Source organism: Erpetoichthys calabaricus, chromosome 4, assembly GCF_900747795.2.
Source record: "Erpetoichthys calabaricus chromosome 4, fErpCal1.3, whole genome shotgun sequence".
Taxonomy (NCBI): domain Eukaryota; kingdom Metazoa; phylum Chordata; class Cladistia; order Polypteriformes; family Polypteridae; genus Erpetoichthys; species Erpetoichthys calabaricus.
The window spans coordinates 29,753,674-29,772,430 of record NC_041397.2 but is presented as its reverse complement, the minus strand read 5'-3'; the positions used below and the strand labels follow the sequence as shown (position 1 = coordinate 29,772,430).

Sequence of the window (18,757 nt, the reverse complement as noted above, 5' to 3'; positions counted from 1 at the left end):
ACGAGTGAGGGAAGAATGGAGCGTGAGATCGACAGGTGGATCGGTGCGGCGTCCACAGTAATGCGGGCTCTACATTGGTCTGTCATGGTGAAAAAGGAGCCGAGCCGTAAGGCAAAGCTCTCAATTTACCAGTCGATCTATGTTCCTACCCTCACCTATGGTCATGAGCTATGGGTAGTGACTGAAAGAACGAGATCACGAATACAAAATGAGTTTCCTCCGCAGGGTGTCTGGGCTCTCCCTTAAAGATAGGGTGAGAAGCTCAGTCATCCGGGAGGGGCTCAGAGTAGAACCGCTGCACCTCCGCATCGAGAGGAGTCAGATGATGTGGCTCGGGCATCTGATCAGGATGCCTCCTGGACGCCTCCCTGGTGAGGTGTTCCGGGCACGTCCAACCGGGAGGAGGCCCTGGGGAAGACCCAGGACACGCTGCAGGGATTATATCTCCCGGCTGGCCTAGGAACGCCTCGGGATACTCCCGGAAGAGCTAGAAGTGGCCGGGGAGAGGGAAGTCTGGGCATCTCTGCTCAAGCTGCTGCCCCCGCGACCCGACCTCGGATAAGCAGAAGAGGATGGATGGATGGTGCTTTAACACGTGTGACATCACCAGCATCTTTCATTACATAAGCAGTTGTTTAGAGCACATGTGCAAGTACATCTAATTTATTATTCTCGTTCACTTGTTTATTTGTATACATTTTATTGGAATTGTTTTAAAGAGAATATATAAACATGATATTCAAGTATTACATTTTATGTTCATTTGTACATTCAACAAATTAATCAAACAAAACTGAACCTTATATAAATATTTAATCTATTTTCTAACAATTTTCCTTTCAACTTTAATGCACACTTTCTTCATTTCAATTGACTGGATTAGAAATGTATGATTCACTCACTCTTTTTCTATTTCGTACTGAATTATTACCCTGTAAATGAGTCAACTATTTCTTGTTCAGTTGTTTTGCAAAATAAACCATCATCTGAGAACGACATGCACAATTCTCATTCATTTAATTCTCAAACTGAAATATTAGCTGAGAATGAGGTGTACGATTCCCATTCAACTTGCAAATTGAATCATTACTTTGTTGCCATTCTGTGTGACAGGATACAATGTTATATGATATCAATTATCAACACACAATTTATTATGTATATATTTATGTATGAATTATTATATATTATTTGATTACATATGTATGATGCATGCATTCAGAGTAGAAACCCCCTCCTCCTAAGGAAGGGTGTTTTTTTTTTGTTTTTTTTTTAAACTCTGTCGGCCCTGAATCCGGCGGATGAATCAAATGTATCGATTCACATAGCAGGTAGTTTGAAAGAATTGAACAAGTAAATTGTATTGGATTGCCCATCACTAGCAATGACATCACATATTATGATTCCAGTGGTCATGTGGTAGCAACTATTTTAGTTATAATAGGCAACATTATTGGGACAGCTTAGCTATTAGCTGAACAATTTTTAAATTTCATTGATTTTTAAAATAATGTTAAAACTGAAAGGTACTGTACATTAAGCAAGTCAAAATTTAAACCTAGAGTATATAATCACATTATATACTCTACCTTTTTTGATTTTCATGCATTTCACTTGCTTCAGTCACATGATGCTTCTTGTTTGCTTCTATTATGGCTGTAGTCTAGGTAAAAAGCAAAAGTTTTAAATTGGACACATTGTATTTTTTTAGTAGCTTAATAATGTTTCTCAGTTTTATTTTGTTCTGTACTTACACAGTACCCAACAGATAACTTCTAATCGTTCATGAGCAAAACTAAGGATGGAGCTCACTATGAAAATTTTACACTCATTGTTATATAATATACATCCTTAGGTATAATGACAGTTCAGAAAAACTACAGATAGGTTAATCAATTTTTTCTTTTAATATATCTTCATAAAAAATGTATTTAGCCATGTGTTATATCATGTACACATCATTCTGAATCCCACACGGTATAAGAGGACATGACCGCTGCAGCAAGAGAGCAAAGTGAACAAGATTAAAAGGAAAATAAGAGCTTTTTGAAAAGAGACGTCAAGGGGAAACTGAGTTGTGGCCGTTTTTTTTTTTTTTTTTTTTTTTTTTTGGATTTATCAGGTTAGCAGGGTAACAGCTACAGGGTAGACGCAGTTAAGCCTACCATGCGAGCACATTGGCTTCTGTACTGCCTCCCAGAAGGTAAAAGAGTAAATAGTTCATATGAGGCTGTGATAAGAGGTGTCCTCAAGAACACTACATGCAAGACACCGTTTGCACTAGAGGTCCTCAGTAGCAGGTAACGAGGCACCAGTTATGTGCTGGGTGGTTTTTACCACTCACTACAGAGTGTTCCAGTCTGAGAATCTGAAGTTACCATACCATACTTCAATACAGTTGGATAGAATGTTCTCAGTGGTGCAGTGGTTATAGGTCACTAGAATCTGACAAGACTTTTAGAATTTCCTGAGCATCTTCATAAAGCAGATGCTTCTGTGCCTTCTTGACCATTATGAAGGTGTTGAGGGACAATAAAAGATCCTCAGAGTTATGAATGCCCAGGATCTTAAAGCTGGAGACGTTATCAGCCACGATCCTTGTTGATGAAGATGAGGGTGTGCCTGCAGCCTTCTGACTTCCTGCAATTTACAGCGAGCTCCTAAGTCTTCATGATGTCTAAGGCCAGGTTATTGTTGGAACACCATGTTAAGTACTGTAGCTTTTCTTTGTGGGCTGACTCCTCATTTTTTGTTGATGAGGCGTACTATCATGGTGTCATGTGCAAACTTAATGACTGTGTTAGATCTATGTATGGGGAAGCAGTCGTATGTAAACGGGGATTAGAGTAGGGGATTCCGCACATAGCCCTGTTGGACACCAGTGTTTAGGGTTACGGAAGATAAAATCTATGCAATGACGTAGTTGTTACTAGATTAGGAAAGCACTTGATGTAGGTGTTGGTCTTAGACTGTGAAAGAGTTAATCAATAACAGCCTGAATATGTATTTTTATTTTTCTCTAACTGAATATAGAAACCACCAATATTTTCTTTAGAGCAAGGCTGAGGAATTTGAGGTGTCATAGGATGATAATCGGTTCTGGGAGTCCGATAACGGCTAACCTTATGGTGGAAGGGGTTGCGTGTCCCAATGATCCTAGGAGCTATGTTGTCGGGGGCTTTATGCCTCTGGTAGGGTCACCCAAGGCAAACTGGTCCTAGGTGAGGGACAAGACAAAGAGCGGTTCAAATAACCTACTATGACGAATAAAATTTTTGGGGCGGCGTTTTCCCTCGCCCGGATGCGGGTCACCGGGGCCCCCCTCTGGAGCGAGGCCTGGAGGTGGGGCTCAATGGCGAGTGCCTGGTAGCCGGGCCTGCACCCAAGGGGCTCAGCCGGGCACAGCCCGAAGAGGCAACATGGGTCTCCCTTCCCATGGACTCGCCACCTGTAGGAGGGGCCAAGGATGTTGGGTGCAGTGCGAGTTGGGTGATGACCAAAGGCGGGGACCTTGGTGATCCGATCCTCGGCTACAGAATCTGGCTCTTGGGACGTGGAATGTCACCTCTCTGAAGGTGAAGGAGCCTAAGCTAGTGTGCAAGGTCGAGAAGTTCTGGCTAGATATAGTCCTGCTCGCCTCGATACACAGCGTGGACTCTGGAACCAATCTCCTTGAGAGGGGCTGGAGACACTACCACTCTGGAAGGGCGTGATTGGGAGGAATGGCCCCCCTGATCTGAAACCGAGTAGTGTTTTGTTATTGGGCTTCTGTGCTCATCACGGATTGTCCATAATGAACACCATGTTCAAGCATGGGGTGTCCGTATGTGCACCAGGACACCCTAGGCCTCAGTTCGATGATTGACTTCGTGGTCGTGTTGTCAGACTTGAGGCCACATGTCTTGGACACTCGGGTGAAGAGAGGGGCAGAGATGTCAACTGATCACCACCTGGTGGTGAGGTGGCTTTGATGGTGGGGGAGGATGCTGATCAGGCCTGGTAGGTCCAAACGTATTGTGAGGGTCTGCTGGGAACGTCTGGCAGAGTCCCCTGTCAGAAGTAGCTTCAACTTCCACCTCCGTTAGAACTTTGACCACATCCCGAGGGAGGTGGGGGACACTGAGTCCAAATGGGCCATGTTCCGTGCCTCTATTGTTGAGGCGGCTGACCGGAGCTGTGGCCGTAAGGTGGTCGTGCCTGTTGTGGTGGCAATCCCCAAACCTGTTGGTGGACACGGCAGTGAGGGATGCCGTCAAGCTGAAGGAGTCCTACAGGACCTTTTTGTTCTGTGGGACTCTAGAGGCAGCTAATAGGTACCGACAGCCCAAGCAGAATGCGGCTTCGGTGGTTGCTGAGGCAAAAACTCGGGCGAGGGAGGAGTTTGGGGAGGCCATGGAGAATGACTTCCAGACAGCTTCGAGGAGATTCTGGTCCACCATCTGGCGTCTCAGGAGGGAGAAGCAGTGCAGTGTCAACAATGTATATAGTGGGGATGGTGCGCTGCTGACCTCAACTCGGGACGTTGTGGGGAGTACTTCGAAGACCTCCTCAATCCCACTAACACGCCTTCCAATGAGGAAGCAGAGCCTAGGGACTCGGAGGTGGGCTCTCCCATCTCTGGGACTGAGGTCACAGAGGTGGTCAATAAACTCCTTGGTGGCAGGGCCCCGGGGGTGGATGAGATATGCCCGGAGTTCCTCAAGGCTCTGGATGTTGTAGGACTGTCTTGGTTGACACGCCTCTGTAACATTGCATGGACATCAGGGACAATGCGTCTGGATTGGCAGACCGGGGTGATGGTCCCCCTCTTTAAGAAAGGGAACCAGAGAGTGTGTTCCAACTACAGAGGGATCACACTTCTCAGCTTCCCTGAAAAAGTCTATTCGGGGGTCCTGGAGAGGAGGGTCCATCGGATACTTGAACCTTGGATTCAGGAGGAACAGTGTGGTTTTCGTCCTAGTTGTGGAACAGTGGACCAGCTCTACACCCTGCCTGGAGGGCACATGGGAGTTTGCCCAACCAGTCTACATGTGTTTTGTGGACTTGTAAAAGGCATTCGACCGTGTCCCTTGGGGAATCCTGTGGGGGCTGCTTGGGGAGTATGGGGTACTGAAGCCCCTGATAAAGGCTGTTTGGTCCCTGTACAACTGGTGTCAGAGCTTGGTCCGCATTGCCGGCACTAAGTCGAACCTGTTTCCGGTGAGTGTTGGACTCCGCCAGGGCTGCCCTTTGTCACTGATTTTGTTCATAACTTTTATGTATAGAATTTCTAGGTGCAGCCAGGGCGTTGAGGGGGTCTAGTTTCGTGGGCTCAGGATTGGGTCACTGCTTTTTTCAGATGAAATTGTCCTGTTTGCTTCATCAGGTCGTGATCTTCAGCTCTCTCTGGATTGGTTCGCAGCCGAGTGTGAAGCAGCTGGAAAAGGGTGGAGTGCCCTCTCAGGGTTGGGAGCGAGATCCTGCCTCAAGTGGAGGAGTTCAAGTATCTCAGGGTCTTGTTCATGAGTGAGGAAAGAATAGAGCGGGAGATCGACAGGCGGCTTGGTGTGGCGACCGCAGCGATGCGGGCTCTGCATCGGTCTGTCGTGGTGAAAAAGGAGCTGAGCCATAAGGCAAAGCTCTCAATTTACCGGTCGATCTACGTTCCTACCCTCACATATGGTCATGAGCTGTGGGTAGTGACCGAAAGAACGAGATCACAAATACAAGCGGCTGAAATGAGTTTCCTCCACGGGGTGTCTGGGCTTTCCCTTAAAGATAGGGTGAGAAGCTCAGTCATCCGGGAGCTCAGAGCAGAGCCACTGCTCCTCCGCATCGAGAGGAGTCAGATGAGGTGGCTCGGGCATGTGATCAGGATGCCTCCTGGGGGTGTTCCGGGCACGTCTAACTGGGAGGAGGCCCCGGGGAAGACCCAGGACACGCTGGAGAGACTGTCTCTCGGCTGGCCTGGGAATGCCTCAGGATTCCCTCGGAAGAGCTAGTAGAAGTGGCCGGGGAGAGGGAAGTCTGGGCATCTCTGCTCAAGATGCTGTGCCCGCGACCCGATCTCGGATAAGTGGAAGAGTATGGATGGATGGATGGATGGATGGAAAGTACTGTTCTGCCTGCACCTACTCAAAGTCTCTGAATGTCTTCTTTGAGCAGCATGTTCCTGCTATGACCGGGTCCGGGTCAGTCAGAGGTGTGGTTGTCTAACTTAACGGACTTGTGGTCTGTTGGTGAGGAAATTTAGAATTCAATTACACAGGGAGGTGCTAAAGGTTAGTATTAAGTAGCTATATTACATACTGTATTTAGTTACTTTTTAGTTACTTTTTTATGAGTAATAAGTTAATTTAAAGAAATGTTTTCTTTGTGGATATTTGCCTGTGTATCTGGATATGTTGTTAATAAAAAAAGAGCATCCTTTGAATGGCCAGTGTACATAAACTGGTGTGCTTAAGCAGTTGACTAAATAAGCAGTCTGAAAATCAATAAGGCTGTAATTTTCATCTTCATATCATTTTAAAGACAGAATTATTGGCAGAACCATAGATTAATTTGCATGATGTGGGACCAACTTCTCAAAGTAGTTCATAATAATGGAACTTAAGTCATTAAAGCTCACTCCAGTGGAGGCACTAGCATAATGGCTAATGTCTTGAGGAAAGCAGGAACTGCCTGGGCCATGAACAGATAGAAAACGTCAGTAAAGACACCTGCCAGCTGCTCTTCTCAGTCAGGGATCCTATCGCGCACATGGACACTTCTCAGTGTAGCACGTGTACAGGTGGTGGAGAGCAGAGGGTGCTCATTGGGGCTGAACCTATTTTGATGGGCATTTCCTTATTGTTCTTGTTAAAATGAACATAGAAGTTAAGCTCCTCAGGTCGGGATGCGTAGCTGGAAGTAGGGCTGTGTTACTGGGTTTGTAGTCTGTAAAAAAAACCTGGATGTCCTGCCAAATGTGATGAGGAACTGAATTGTTATGAACGTACTCCTCGACTCACAATATGAGGTTGTGTTTGGCTTTCCTGATGACCCTCCTTAGATTAGCTCTCGATGAGCTGTAGGCTACCAGATTTAAAAGTGGTATCCCTTTCCTTTAATATTAGGTTGGCTTTGCTATTCATTCATAGCTTCTGATTAGGGTAGGTTCTTATTTATTTCAGAGAGGTGACACAATCTACACAAGAGTTAATATAGTCCAGCAGTGATGATGCATAGGTGTCCAAGACCATTTTAGAGTTCAGGATGGTCTGAGTGGCAAATGTACTCCAATGTGTATGTTTGAAATGATCCTGTGGTGTGGAGACAAGTACTTAGGGAGTAGGAGCAAAGACAGATGGGCAGACTGCCCCAGGCTGGGTAGAGAATAACTTTGTTAGCCTCAACTATAATAATAAAATTGTAGTCCAAAGTACTGTACTGTCTCCACTAGTGGGACAAGAAACATTCTGATGAAAGTTGGGTAAAACAGTATTCAGGTTAGCATGACTAAAGTACCCTACAACAATAAAAACACCCTCTGGGTGTGTAGACTGTTGTTTACTAATGGCAGCATAAAGTTCTTGCATTGTTGACTCAGCAATAATTTTAATTGGGGAGTTAAGCTGCAGTTATGATAGTGGAATGAGCTTTCTTTTGCGAGACAGAAAGACCTACATCTAATCATCAGATACTCCAGATCAGAAGAACAATGGCTCTCAATTTGAATTGAGTTGGTGCACTAGGTTTTACTTGCGTGTAGATGCACAGCCCATCAAATACACAGGCACTCTAGTGAGGTTACACTGTCTGAAAAACTGGTGATAAGCCATGTTTCTGTGAAAACCATGAAGCTGCAATCCATAATTTGTTTCTAAGAGGTAATCTAAAGTCGAAGCTCATCCATTTTGTTTGCCAGGAATCATACATTGACAAGGAAAATGTTACATAGACATGATCGATGAGGGTTTAACTTTAGCTTAGCTCCAACACCTTAACACCTATCTCTCCTTTAAGGTCGTGGCACAGCCCTTGTTTGCTTGTTGTTGGAAGAAAAAATTCATGAGACTGCAGTGTCCTAGAGATTTCCTGTGGAAGCCCAACCAAATTAAATACATTGCTTGTGCTCTGTAATCCGAAATCCAGGAGTGCTTGTCAACAGTATGAAATGCTTGCAAGGCTGGACTGAGTGAACTGACTTGAGACTACTAAGCAGGCCAGAGAAGGGAATAAGTAAAAAGAGGATTTGTAGAATAATTGAATAAAATTCTAAGGATTTTTCTGTTTAACTGAGAGGAGGATAAACATGTAGATGGATAGATACAACTTTATTTGTCTTTTACTATTCACAATGATGCTCTGAAGCTGCTTTCAGAAGTGTTCACTTTAGCAATAAATAAAGATGGATTGAGATATTCTTACTTGTGAAATTTCATGAAGATAGGCCCGACGCTCCTCATTTGCTTTGTGATAAGCCTATAAAGAAAGTATTTAATGTTAACATTTAACAATTAGTATATTGTAGCTTAATATAATCACTATTATCATTGAATCATATCATACCTTGGATTCTTGCTCTATTCTTATTGAGTAATCTTTAAGCTGGCTCTGTAAACGCTTCTTTTCTGTTTCTAATTGCTTAAGCAACTGTTTCAGAGCTCCCTGTAAAAAGAAATATGTATTTACTATATAATGTGATTTTTTTTTTATATATATATATATATACACACACAAAAAAACAAAACGCAAACCTATGTAGATACAACATTTGGATTCCTGCTATAGATTAGTTTTCCCTGTCAGAGCTATGAGTACAGTACTAACCAGATGGGAAAAGAACAGTCTGGACATGCTGATAACCCTAGATATGTTTGTTTCTCAAATTCGGTTCCACCAACAACCGTGAAACATGGAAAAAAGGACACTTAGGAACAGCATACCTTCTTGAATGACTCCAACTGTCTAAAAACTAGATCCACAGTGTGCCACAGCTTAGTTCATATACATAAAATTGCATTTTTGTCTGTCTGTTAGTGCATCATGCAAAAACCACTACAACTATATTTAAAATACAGGTTAATATTATTTTAGATTGTCTATATATAAATATGTATTTAAAAAAAAAAAAAACGACCTTGCTAAAAGTTGTCATAATCAGCTGACATAATACATAACCCCACATTAATAGCACTACATATCCACCAGATGGTAGCAACAGGTCAATAGTGTGCCTCATTTAAATTGCTTGTAAGGAATGGCATTTTGTTTATTTTGAATCTGTTTTATCTTTTCTTATGTATTTTATATATACAATTTTTAATCAAAATTTGTAGGTATTTCCTTCAAACACAATATTTTTCTATAAAGCAGAAATAACTCGGTGATTATTTTTTAATACAAACACTTAACTTGCCTATGCATATTAAACTATTCAAGTTAGTTTATTGAAAGTTTTGTGTAACAGAAACAACTGAAAAAATATTGAAACACTAATCAGTCAACAGCACAGAAGTACAGTCAAAAGTACAGTATGTTTTATTTATTTTGAGCCACATCATGCAAATTAGTCTAGCTCTTCAAATGGTTCTGTCAATAATGCTGTCTTTAATAAGGCCCTACTAATTTTCAGACTGCTTATTCAGCCAATTGCTTAAGCACATCAGTTTATTTACACTGGTCTTTCAAGGGATGGTCTTTTATTATTAACAACATATCTATATACAGAAGCAAATGTGCACAAGGGACCAGTGATGGGAAACGTTACTTTTAAGTTATGTTATTTAGTTAGTTTTTGGTAAGTAATTTAATTATGTAATGTAGCCATTTATTATAAAATTTAATTCATTACAAATAGTGCTTTACTTTTGTGTAGCTTTTCCTTCTAACAGAGATATGAATCCCATACTTATAATCAAAATAAATCTATTTCCTTGAACAACGAGAAAAAAGAATATTTTAACATTATTTACTACTTCATTCCAGGTCAGGATGCTAACATAAAGCAGGTATTAATTTCATTATGCAGCCTTTGGTGCTCCATATTTAAAACCTTTATTATTTCTTAGGATGTCAGTTCAAGCTTTGGGTATAACGGAACAAAACAAATTAATTACATAATGCATGTAACTTTTAAAGCATTATTCCAAACACTGCTCAGGACAGTAGTGGCTGGGGAATGGCATTGGTCCTCCGGTAGTTTCCAGCACTGTAATGAATATAAGTCAATGTCAATTTCTTGGTCAAGTGTATCTCAGCAACTGTTTTCATAGCAGTGTGTTGATAATTACCGAGAACCTGCCACTACTATTAATAGAATTGGATTCATCTGGTGCAGTTTCATTAATAGGTTGTGAAGTGCAATCAAATTAACTGCATTTAATTAACGCATTTAGGTGTGTTAAAAAAATTTAACTGCAGAAATTTTTAATGTATAATCACAAGTGTTAATGGTAATTAATCAGCAGCCCTAAAATAGAGTGTGTGTATATGTGTGTATATATGTGTATATGTGTATATGTGTGTGTGTGTGTGTATATATATATATATATATATATATATAAGTCACGCATGTGTACAGAGGGGACTGCTTAAGCACTCTGGTGATTGTAATTTCCCACTGCTCCATGGGTTGTCCCTGTGTCCTAATACTTTTTTTCTTCCTCCCTCTGCAGACCGGAAGATTGTCGGCTTTAACACTACTGACATTACTTCTGGCGTCTATCCACCTGAACCCTCCTCCTTCTGTCGAATGGACTCGAAGCCGGAACATCTGCTATCTTAGGGTAGTTCTGCCCTGAACTCAAGTATGAAAAGACATTGCCACAATTATTGCATGTTTTTTCTTGTTTTTCATTCCATTGTTTTTCTCTTACAATATATATAGCCCTAAAATAGTTATATAAGTATATATAAATTTCTGTCAGTCTGTTTTGAGCATCATCCAAAAACCATCACAACTATTTCTAAAAAAAACTTTGCAGTCATTATTTTCAGTATAGAAAATGTATGTGATTTTTGTAAAGAGAAAAATGTCTATTTGCATGTCCACCCTCCTTTGGCTTATGAAACGGGCTGTTTTTCTTTCCACCCTATGACAGTAAAATGTCATACTACACACTTCATTTAAAACTTGTCAATTTCACTGATTGTTACAGTTCATTCAGTCACCTTGCAGTCACAGCTGCTTCTACCCAATTATTAAAAAAACTGAGCACTGCAGTAGGTATCAACAGATTATGACTGATAAAACAGTCTGTCTATAAAGAAAAGCACAAATGAATGTTCAAAACAGAAATGTAGAAATGGAATATTCACAGTACAGAAATATGTTTGCAGTAACTCTACCACTATTGGACACATTTCTTTAAATATGCAGGGAAAATATAATTTTTTTTAAAAAATGAAACAAATGTATGGGAAGATAATCTTGATTGAAAACAATTGATTGCTTTCTGTTCCTTGAGACAATACAAAGATTACACAGACTGTAGCATAGTAAGTAATTCTTTCTTATTTGAATGCCACATTCATAATAAAACAAACTATCACAACATATTTTTAAATGGGTGTTGGTGTGAACAAAATCTTCTTCTTCTTTCAGCTGCTCCCGTTAGGGGTTGCCACAGCGGATCATCTTCTTCCATATCTTTCTGTCCTCTACATCTTGTTCTGTTACACCCATCACCTGCATGTCCTCTCACCACATCCATAAACCTTCGCTTAGGCCTTCCTCTTTTCCTCTTCCCTGGCAGCTCTATCCTTAGCATCCTTCTCCCAATATACCCAGCATCTCTCCTCTGCACATGTCCAAACCAACGCAATCTCACTTCTCTGACTTTATCTCCCAACCGTCCAACTTGAGCTGACCCTCTAATGTACTCATTTCTAATCCTATCCATCCTCGTCACACCCAGTGCAAATCTTAGCACCTTTAACTCTGCTACCTCCAACAAAATTTGTTGTACTGTATTTCACCATTACGTTTGTAACTGTTCCTTGGCTTTAGAAGTGTCATACATCTCTCTATTATAAAAAAAAAAATCCATCCTGGAAAGCAAAAGCAAGGATACGATTTGTGATCTTCTCGGAAGACATTTAAAAGACACGCGAGACCAAAGAGACTTGCCACGGTGCGTCTTGCGGGGACGTAAGCATGAGACATTGTGCCAAGAGATTGACCCAGGACCGTCTCGCGATAACGTAGAACATGAGATTCTTGCAAGACACGCCCTACTTACAATTTATCAAATAAGACAACGGGGCAGCAAAACATTCAGTCTTGTGAAGGATTTGAGCACATACAGATCCAGGGTCTTAGTGCATATAAAGCGTATAAGGACAATACTCGTTATAAATGAAATGTTGACGAATAAGCGAAGATGAAAGCAGCGCGGAGAAAAGAGACTCCAAAGGATTGGAAAGAAAAAAGAAAAAATCTAGGTTCAAATTCAGAAAATAAGGCAAGTAATTATCAGCCTGTAACAAGTGGAATTGAAACACAGCACGTCCAATCGGGCTCAGAATTAAGACAGAGTAAAAGACAAAGTAGAACTTCATAAAGACGTTCACAAATGTTGGCGCTATACACATGCAGAGCAGATTATGAAAACAGTGCAATTCGAAAGGCTCAAAAAAAAAAAAAAAAACGTATGTGCGATTCAAATGTGGAGAAAGTTTAAAGAATATGAAAGTAGAAAAATTAAAGTATAAAAAAAGAAAGTAAAGATCGCAGTAGCGCAAACAAATGGAAATTGATACTCGAAAAAGGGAAAATAATCGCCACGGACCAGGGGCCTCATGTATAAACGGTGCGTACGCACAGAAATGTTGCGTATGAATGTTTCCACACTCAAATCGCGATGTATAAAACCTAAACTTGGCATAAAGCCACGCACATTTCCACGGTAACTCCTACCTTGGCATACGCAATTTCTCCGCTCGGTTTTGCAGAATGGCGGCACCCAGCGTCAAAGCAGTGCTACTGTTCCTGTGTGATCACCCTTTCTTAGCTCCACATTCCTGACGCGGCTTTATAAATACACTGAAATTAACTGCATATTGTTTATTAGTGTAATGCATCTGATTGTAATTAACCTGTAGCAATATAATGGTCCAGGGAATAGCCATAGTATTCCAAATACCATAACTGCTTTAGCGTTGTTACGCTCACTGCATCTTGTTCTTCTTTTTGCTGCTCCCGTTAAGGGTTGCCACTGCGGATCATCTTTTTCCATATTACTCTCACTGCACCACTTGGAGTATTTATATACTGTATCTGAGTGTGAATCACAGCAGCAGCTGATCGGAAAGAGAATTATCGGTATACAGTTTCAAGTACACACTACCTCAACCACGGCAAAAAGCGTCGAAGCCTTTCCTGTACGGACCTCGCGTTTCAGAAACAGTTTCATCCCAAGAACTGTAAACGCACTCAATCAGTCCATCAAGTGCTCTTTGTAGAACTGTTTGTACTTATAAGTACAATTACCTCACTGTAAACTTACACTACAGTTATAATATTGCACAATCTGCGCTACTTTATAAAGCGCATATGATGACAATATCATTTTTAAGATGAAATGCAGCAAAATATGTTGCTTATAGTATACAGATAAAACTTTAACTTAAATAATCTGCATTGTTAATAATTAAACATGTGAGGACACGGTGCCACAGCGTATAGCTAGTTCACGGATAGCTCCTGCCTTGTGCTGTATTATTGCTGGTGCTGACGCGACGCGACGCTGGAAGGATAGACGGATAGAATAATTAAACATGTACTATGAAGATATTTCAATGTTCCTTAAAAGTTTTGAAGAATTGGCGTTCTTAGCTTACAGATGGCTTAACGTCTATTACAGAGCTGATTGTGTGGCGATTGGGTATTTGGAGAAAGAAAAGAACATTTGAAAGAGACCGTACTTCTGCAATAAATTATTTCATCGAAGGTCGCACATGGCACAGCAAGCCTCTTGTGTGAGATATGAACAATCACTGCGCCACCGTGTTCCCATGTTTAATAACATGCTTTCATTGCTATCATCATGAAAATGATATCACCTATACATCTCAGTATTTTAATTATTCAGAGAGCTGTAATATCTCAAATGTAATGGATTCTGTGTCCTGTCGGAGAAAGAGAAAGAACGGAAGCACGTAGTGATTCACACACAGAGAGCACATAGAAGATCAAATACAGAACAAAGCATTTAATGTGCTACTTGAGAAACTAGTAAAATAAACTATTTTAAGATGAAGTTTATGATGTTCTACTTTAATGGCAAAATAAACTACTTGATTAAAGTGGAAATTTCGAGATTAAAGTTGACATTTCGTGCTTTTTTCCCCACTGTGTGCCAATTTTTTTTTTTTTGTCTGAACCCTAATAAGCTTTCATATGACACTCAGACGGTGGGCTACGAGTCGCCTTTTCACGGCGACTTTGATATGTGATTTTTTTTTTTTATTTTTATTTTGGTACTGTGCGACTTTGTGAACTTGATATTTCGAGTTTCTCCAATACTCTGTCACTCGATCAACTTTCTTTTGTTGATTTATACCACTGTTTAAACCAACAAATAGTAGGTTTTTCCTTTGCCTCCACTTGGTATTCGCTGAAATTCTTGTATTTTCCCCTGTGCTTTTCCCATTGTCTTTTCACAGAAGGCTATTTATATTGATTTTGCATATTCAAAGAGGCGTAATTCTGGGAGGAGTTGGGGCGGGACAGAAGGCGCGTGCACGTGCGTTACTTTTCACGCTGATTGGGATTTATGTAGTGGAAGAACGTGAAATTTTGCGTGTGCACAGATTCCTGCATCTGGATTTTTCTGTGCGTACGCACAATCCCGCTTTTGTGCTTACGCCATGTTATAGTGTAAGTTCTACGCATGGCTTTATACATGAGGCCCCAGGTGTCATTGGGGGAAAAAAAAAGCAGGACAAAGCGAGGTCAGAGATAAAAGACAGAGTAGAAAACAATGTAAAACGTCATAAAGAGTTTACAAAACAAAAGGGCAAAACAAATGCAGAGCAGGTTAGAGATAATTCAAGATAGGTTTCTCTGTCTGTGCTGAAATTCTAAACAAAGCGATCTACATCATCATCAGTTAATAATTTTTTTTGCAAAGTAACTAATAAATGCATGTGAGGTAAAACACGTTTTTGAAATTCTCTGACTTAAACTTCAAAGCCTTACAATATGTACATACTTCTGACATATCACTTATGTCCATATATTCGATCTCTATTCGCCTTTTAGCTATTTCTCCGAGTAATAATTTCTCTTTTTTTGCGCTAATGCGATGTTTACTTTTGTTATTGACACTTTCCTTCTTTTTTCTGCTTTCATATTCTGTATCTTGCTCTGCATGTGTTTCGCGCCTACGTTTTTTTGGGGTCTTTTGAATTCCAGTTTTCATTATCTCTAACCTGACAATGTCATTAAACACATGTCTCACTGACCTCATTTAAAAGATTCAGCATATTTGGACTCGAAAGATTCCAAATTTAGTTTTTACATAAGTTCTGAAATAAAAGTGAAACTAATGAAATAGCAACAATTCAAAGAAAAAAAAATCTTAAGTGTCCGGAAAACCAAACTGGGGATGGCGAGCGAAGCGAGCAGGGGGCAAAGCCCTCTAGTTTCTCTTAAAGAAAAACATTAAAAGGTTCTGCTTCAAACGTGGAAATAACTTTAAACTTTTTTTCCATTGCAGATGCATGCTGACAAAGCCCTTCACTAACTTTCTGTTATGTAGTTTCACATGAAATAAAAATATACAACATATATAGCAAAAAGGGCTCTTGTCGTATTTTTTTTTCTACTACTCATCATGTATCAAATTGTTTTTACCATTGCTGTTTCTATACACTTTTCATTCTGGGTCTACGGTGGAACTTTGGTGTGCTTTGGAGTAGATTTATATTTTCTATTGTGCTGTACTCCTTTTTACCACAGTATATAAGTAATTATAGTAAGTTCCCCGGGCTCATAAATGGGATTAATAAAAATAAACTGAAATGAATTATATTGAAACAATTGATAATGTTAAACTGTCCTGATGTGAATACATTTGTGTCCCATGATGGACTAGTATTCTTTCAGAAAATTAGTAGATGGATGGATGAATGAGCAAAAGTGGTTGCAACTTTCAGGAAATAAGTGCACAGCCGATACTTTATATTAATATATATATATATATATAATATAATTTATTTTGTGATGTTATATGCCTTTATTGAATATTTTGTGTTTTATTCTAGTTATTATATATGTAAATATTTTTGTCATTAGAGTATAATTACTTTGCTATGGACTAATGCATGGTAAACAGTGATCATAAATGTGAGTAGTCAGGGTCCTAATAGCTCAGACCAGTGTTTTCCAACTGTTTTTCTGGGGTGGCACACTTTCTGTAACCAAAAACATCCCATCTCCTATACGTGTGCAACTGTTTGAAGTGGCGGGACTACTAGAGAAGCCAGTAAAAAAAGCAACTCCAAGATCAGTATTCACAGACACTGCACTTAGAAAGCACTTCAGTGGCATCTCCCAGTTGCTTCATTCTTTTGCCTACCCCTCTTTGCCTCAGGGGCAATTTGCGTCTCACTATCCACCAGTCCTATGAGGTGTGCTACACTATTTCCACTGCACACCTGGATAGCTCTCACAATGCACCAACGTGCCGTGGCATACTGGTTGAAAAACACTGGTATAGACTATGACTAATTGAATTGTGCTGTGTTCCTTCTGACTTCTGTGTCAAACAAAACAGTTCTTTGCAAAAATTTACAAAATTAGATGCTTGGTCATCTTATCTATTAATGCATTGAAATATGCCAAGTATAGATACCTGTAAATCATAATTTTCATTGCTAAAACAACCATTAATAAAACTCACAAGGAAGGAAGTTTGGAATGTGCTGCATGTCCACTGGGAAAAAGGTTCAAATAAATAACTTTTTAAATTTCCTATAGTAAAAAGTACAATACACTACACTAAACATTTTGTTTAACATTATTAATTATTTGACCTAGAGGAAAAAAATAAACAAATACATGTGTGTTAATGTGTATTCTGAGAGGAAATAGGTATTGGAGGAGAAAGATCATGTGAACACAGGGAGAATGTCAAACTCGGTATGAATTGTGGGGTGGCTTTTCCAAAAATTGTACCACCATATGCCACAATTAGGTTGTGCCAGTCCATGAATGGACATTAATGGGAATTAAATATTAGTGAATACATTCTGTAGACACAATATAATTTTGCTACAGCAGCATGTTGTGTTGTGAATGTCCCCTGGACTGCATATGATGGGAAATAGATAGATAGATAGGTACTTTATTAATCCCAAGGGGAAATTCACAGGAAATGCCTAAAGACATACCAGCATGTTGTTAATGTCTTCTACAAAGGTTGCATCAATTACTCCGTAGTTCATTAATTACTTTTACTGCATTAAAAATGGTAAGAAAAGTGTAGCTCTTTTAATTCATACACCATTTACTCACCACTGGCATTTCTTCATATGAGCGTATGGAAGAAAGTCTATCTGTAAAACAACAATAAGAATTAAAAGCAGCTAAACACTTTCTATGGGTTAAAGGACACCTTTTATTGGCTAACTAAAAAGATTACAATATGCAAGCTTTCGAGGCAACTCGGGCCCCTTCAGGCAAGATGTAATACAGAGACTGAAGTTCCCTAAACATAGGGAACTTCAGTGTCTGTATTACATCTTGCCTGAAGAAGGGGCCTGAGTTGCAACGAAAGCTTGCATATTGTAATCTTTTTAGTTAGCCAATAAAAGGTGTCATTTTGCTTGGCTTTTCTCTATATTCATAATGGCTAACACGGTACAACACCCTAGTACTATGGGTTAAAGGATAAATTTACCGCTTTTCAAGTGGAAGATATTTCTTTACAATCATGGTATAACTGTGGTCATCCGAGAGACAGGGCTAAAGCGAAAATAAATTATTGGTATGCCAACCTGGCCATTCCCATTTACTTCTAAGTCCCAACAAAAATTCAGTGGTGTAAAAGTAAACAAAAACTAGAATAACATGGCTGGTATTAGTTAGGCTTTCTTGTCTGCCAGCTGAAGGTTATGGAGCTCCTTAGCTCTGGTGGCTCTGGATTAGAAGTGACACCTCCTTCCAGGTGCTCGTTTTCTTATAGCCTAGGTACTGGAAGGAGTGGAGTCAGTTGTCCACACAGAGCAGTTTCTCTGTACTGTGGAAGAAGAAAAATACAAGACAGCAGTAGCGCACCCTCTTGGCCAGGGGTGGTAATATATACCTGGGAGGAACTTGGAAGGTGATCCTCTGACACATATGCATGACAACCTAAATTTGTCATATAAACCCATGATGGCTGCTGTGAGTAGAAATGTAAATAGTATCAAGAATTAGTGATAAAATTTATTACTTCCAGTTTACATACAGTATGTTGTCACAAGAATACCTCGCATGGAAGGCACATTTCCTTAAATCAAAACATTTGCTGCTTCAAAGTGGATGCATTCGTAAGATTTTTTTATTTGTTTATTTTTACTTTCATGTTTATATCTCCTTGATACCTAACACCATTTCCTTGATTTCCTTGACGCAAGAACAGTCTAGGTGTTTTTTTTTTTTTTTAAATACAGAAAAAATGCTTTACTTTAGAATGAAATTTCATGTGACACATTCATATATACCATAAATGTGAAGAGATAACTTTGACTTGAAAAATACTGAACTTATAACAATGAACAGAGAAGAAAGAATAAACAATCCATACTT

At 39.9% G+C, this 18,757-nt stretch overlaps 1 protein-coding gene across 1 annotated transcript in view; it reads right to left on the bottom strand.

Moving 5' to 3' along the window:
• ccdc169 (coiled-coil domain containing 169) overlaps window positions 1-18,757 on the bottom strand; it is a 45,016-nt gene that overhangs the window by 1,845 nt on the left and 24,414 nt on the right. The window contains exons 4-7 of the mRNA XM_028799296.2: window positions 17,483-17,523; window positions 8,530-8,628; window positions 8,389-8,442; window positions 1,590-1,663 (exon numbers count right to left, since the gene is read on the bottom strand). Of these exons, the coding sequence (XP_028655129.1) occupies window positions 1,590-1,663; window positions 8,389-8,442; window positions 8,530-8,628; window positions 17,483-17,523 (268 nt within the window). The remainder of the gene's footprint in view (window positions 1-1,589; window positions 1,664-8,388; window positions 8,443-8,529; window positions 8,629-17,482; window positions 17,524-18,757) is intronic.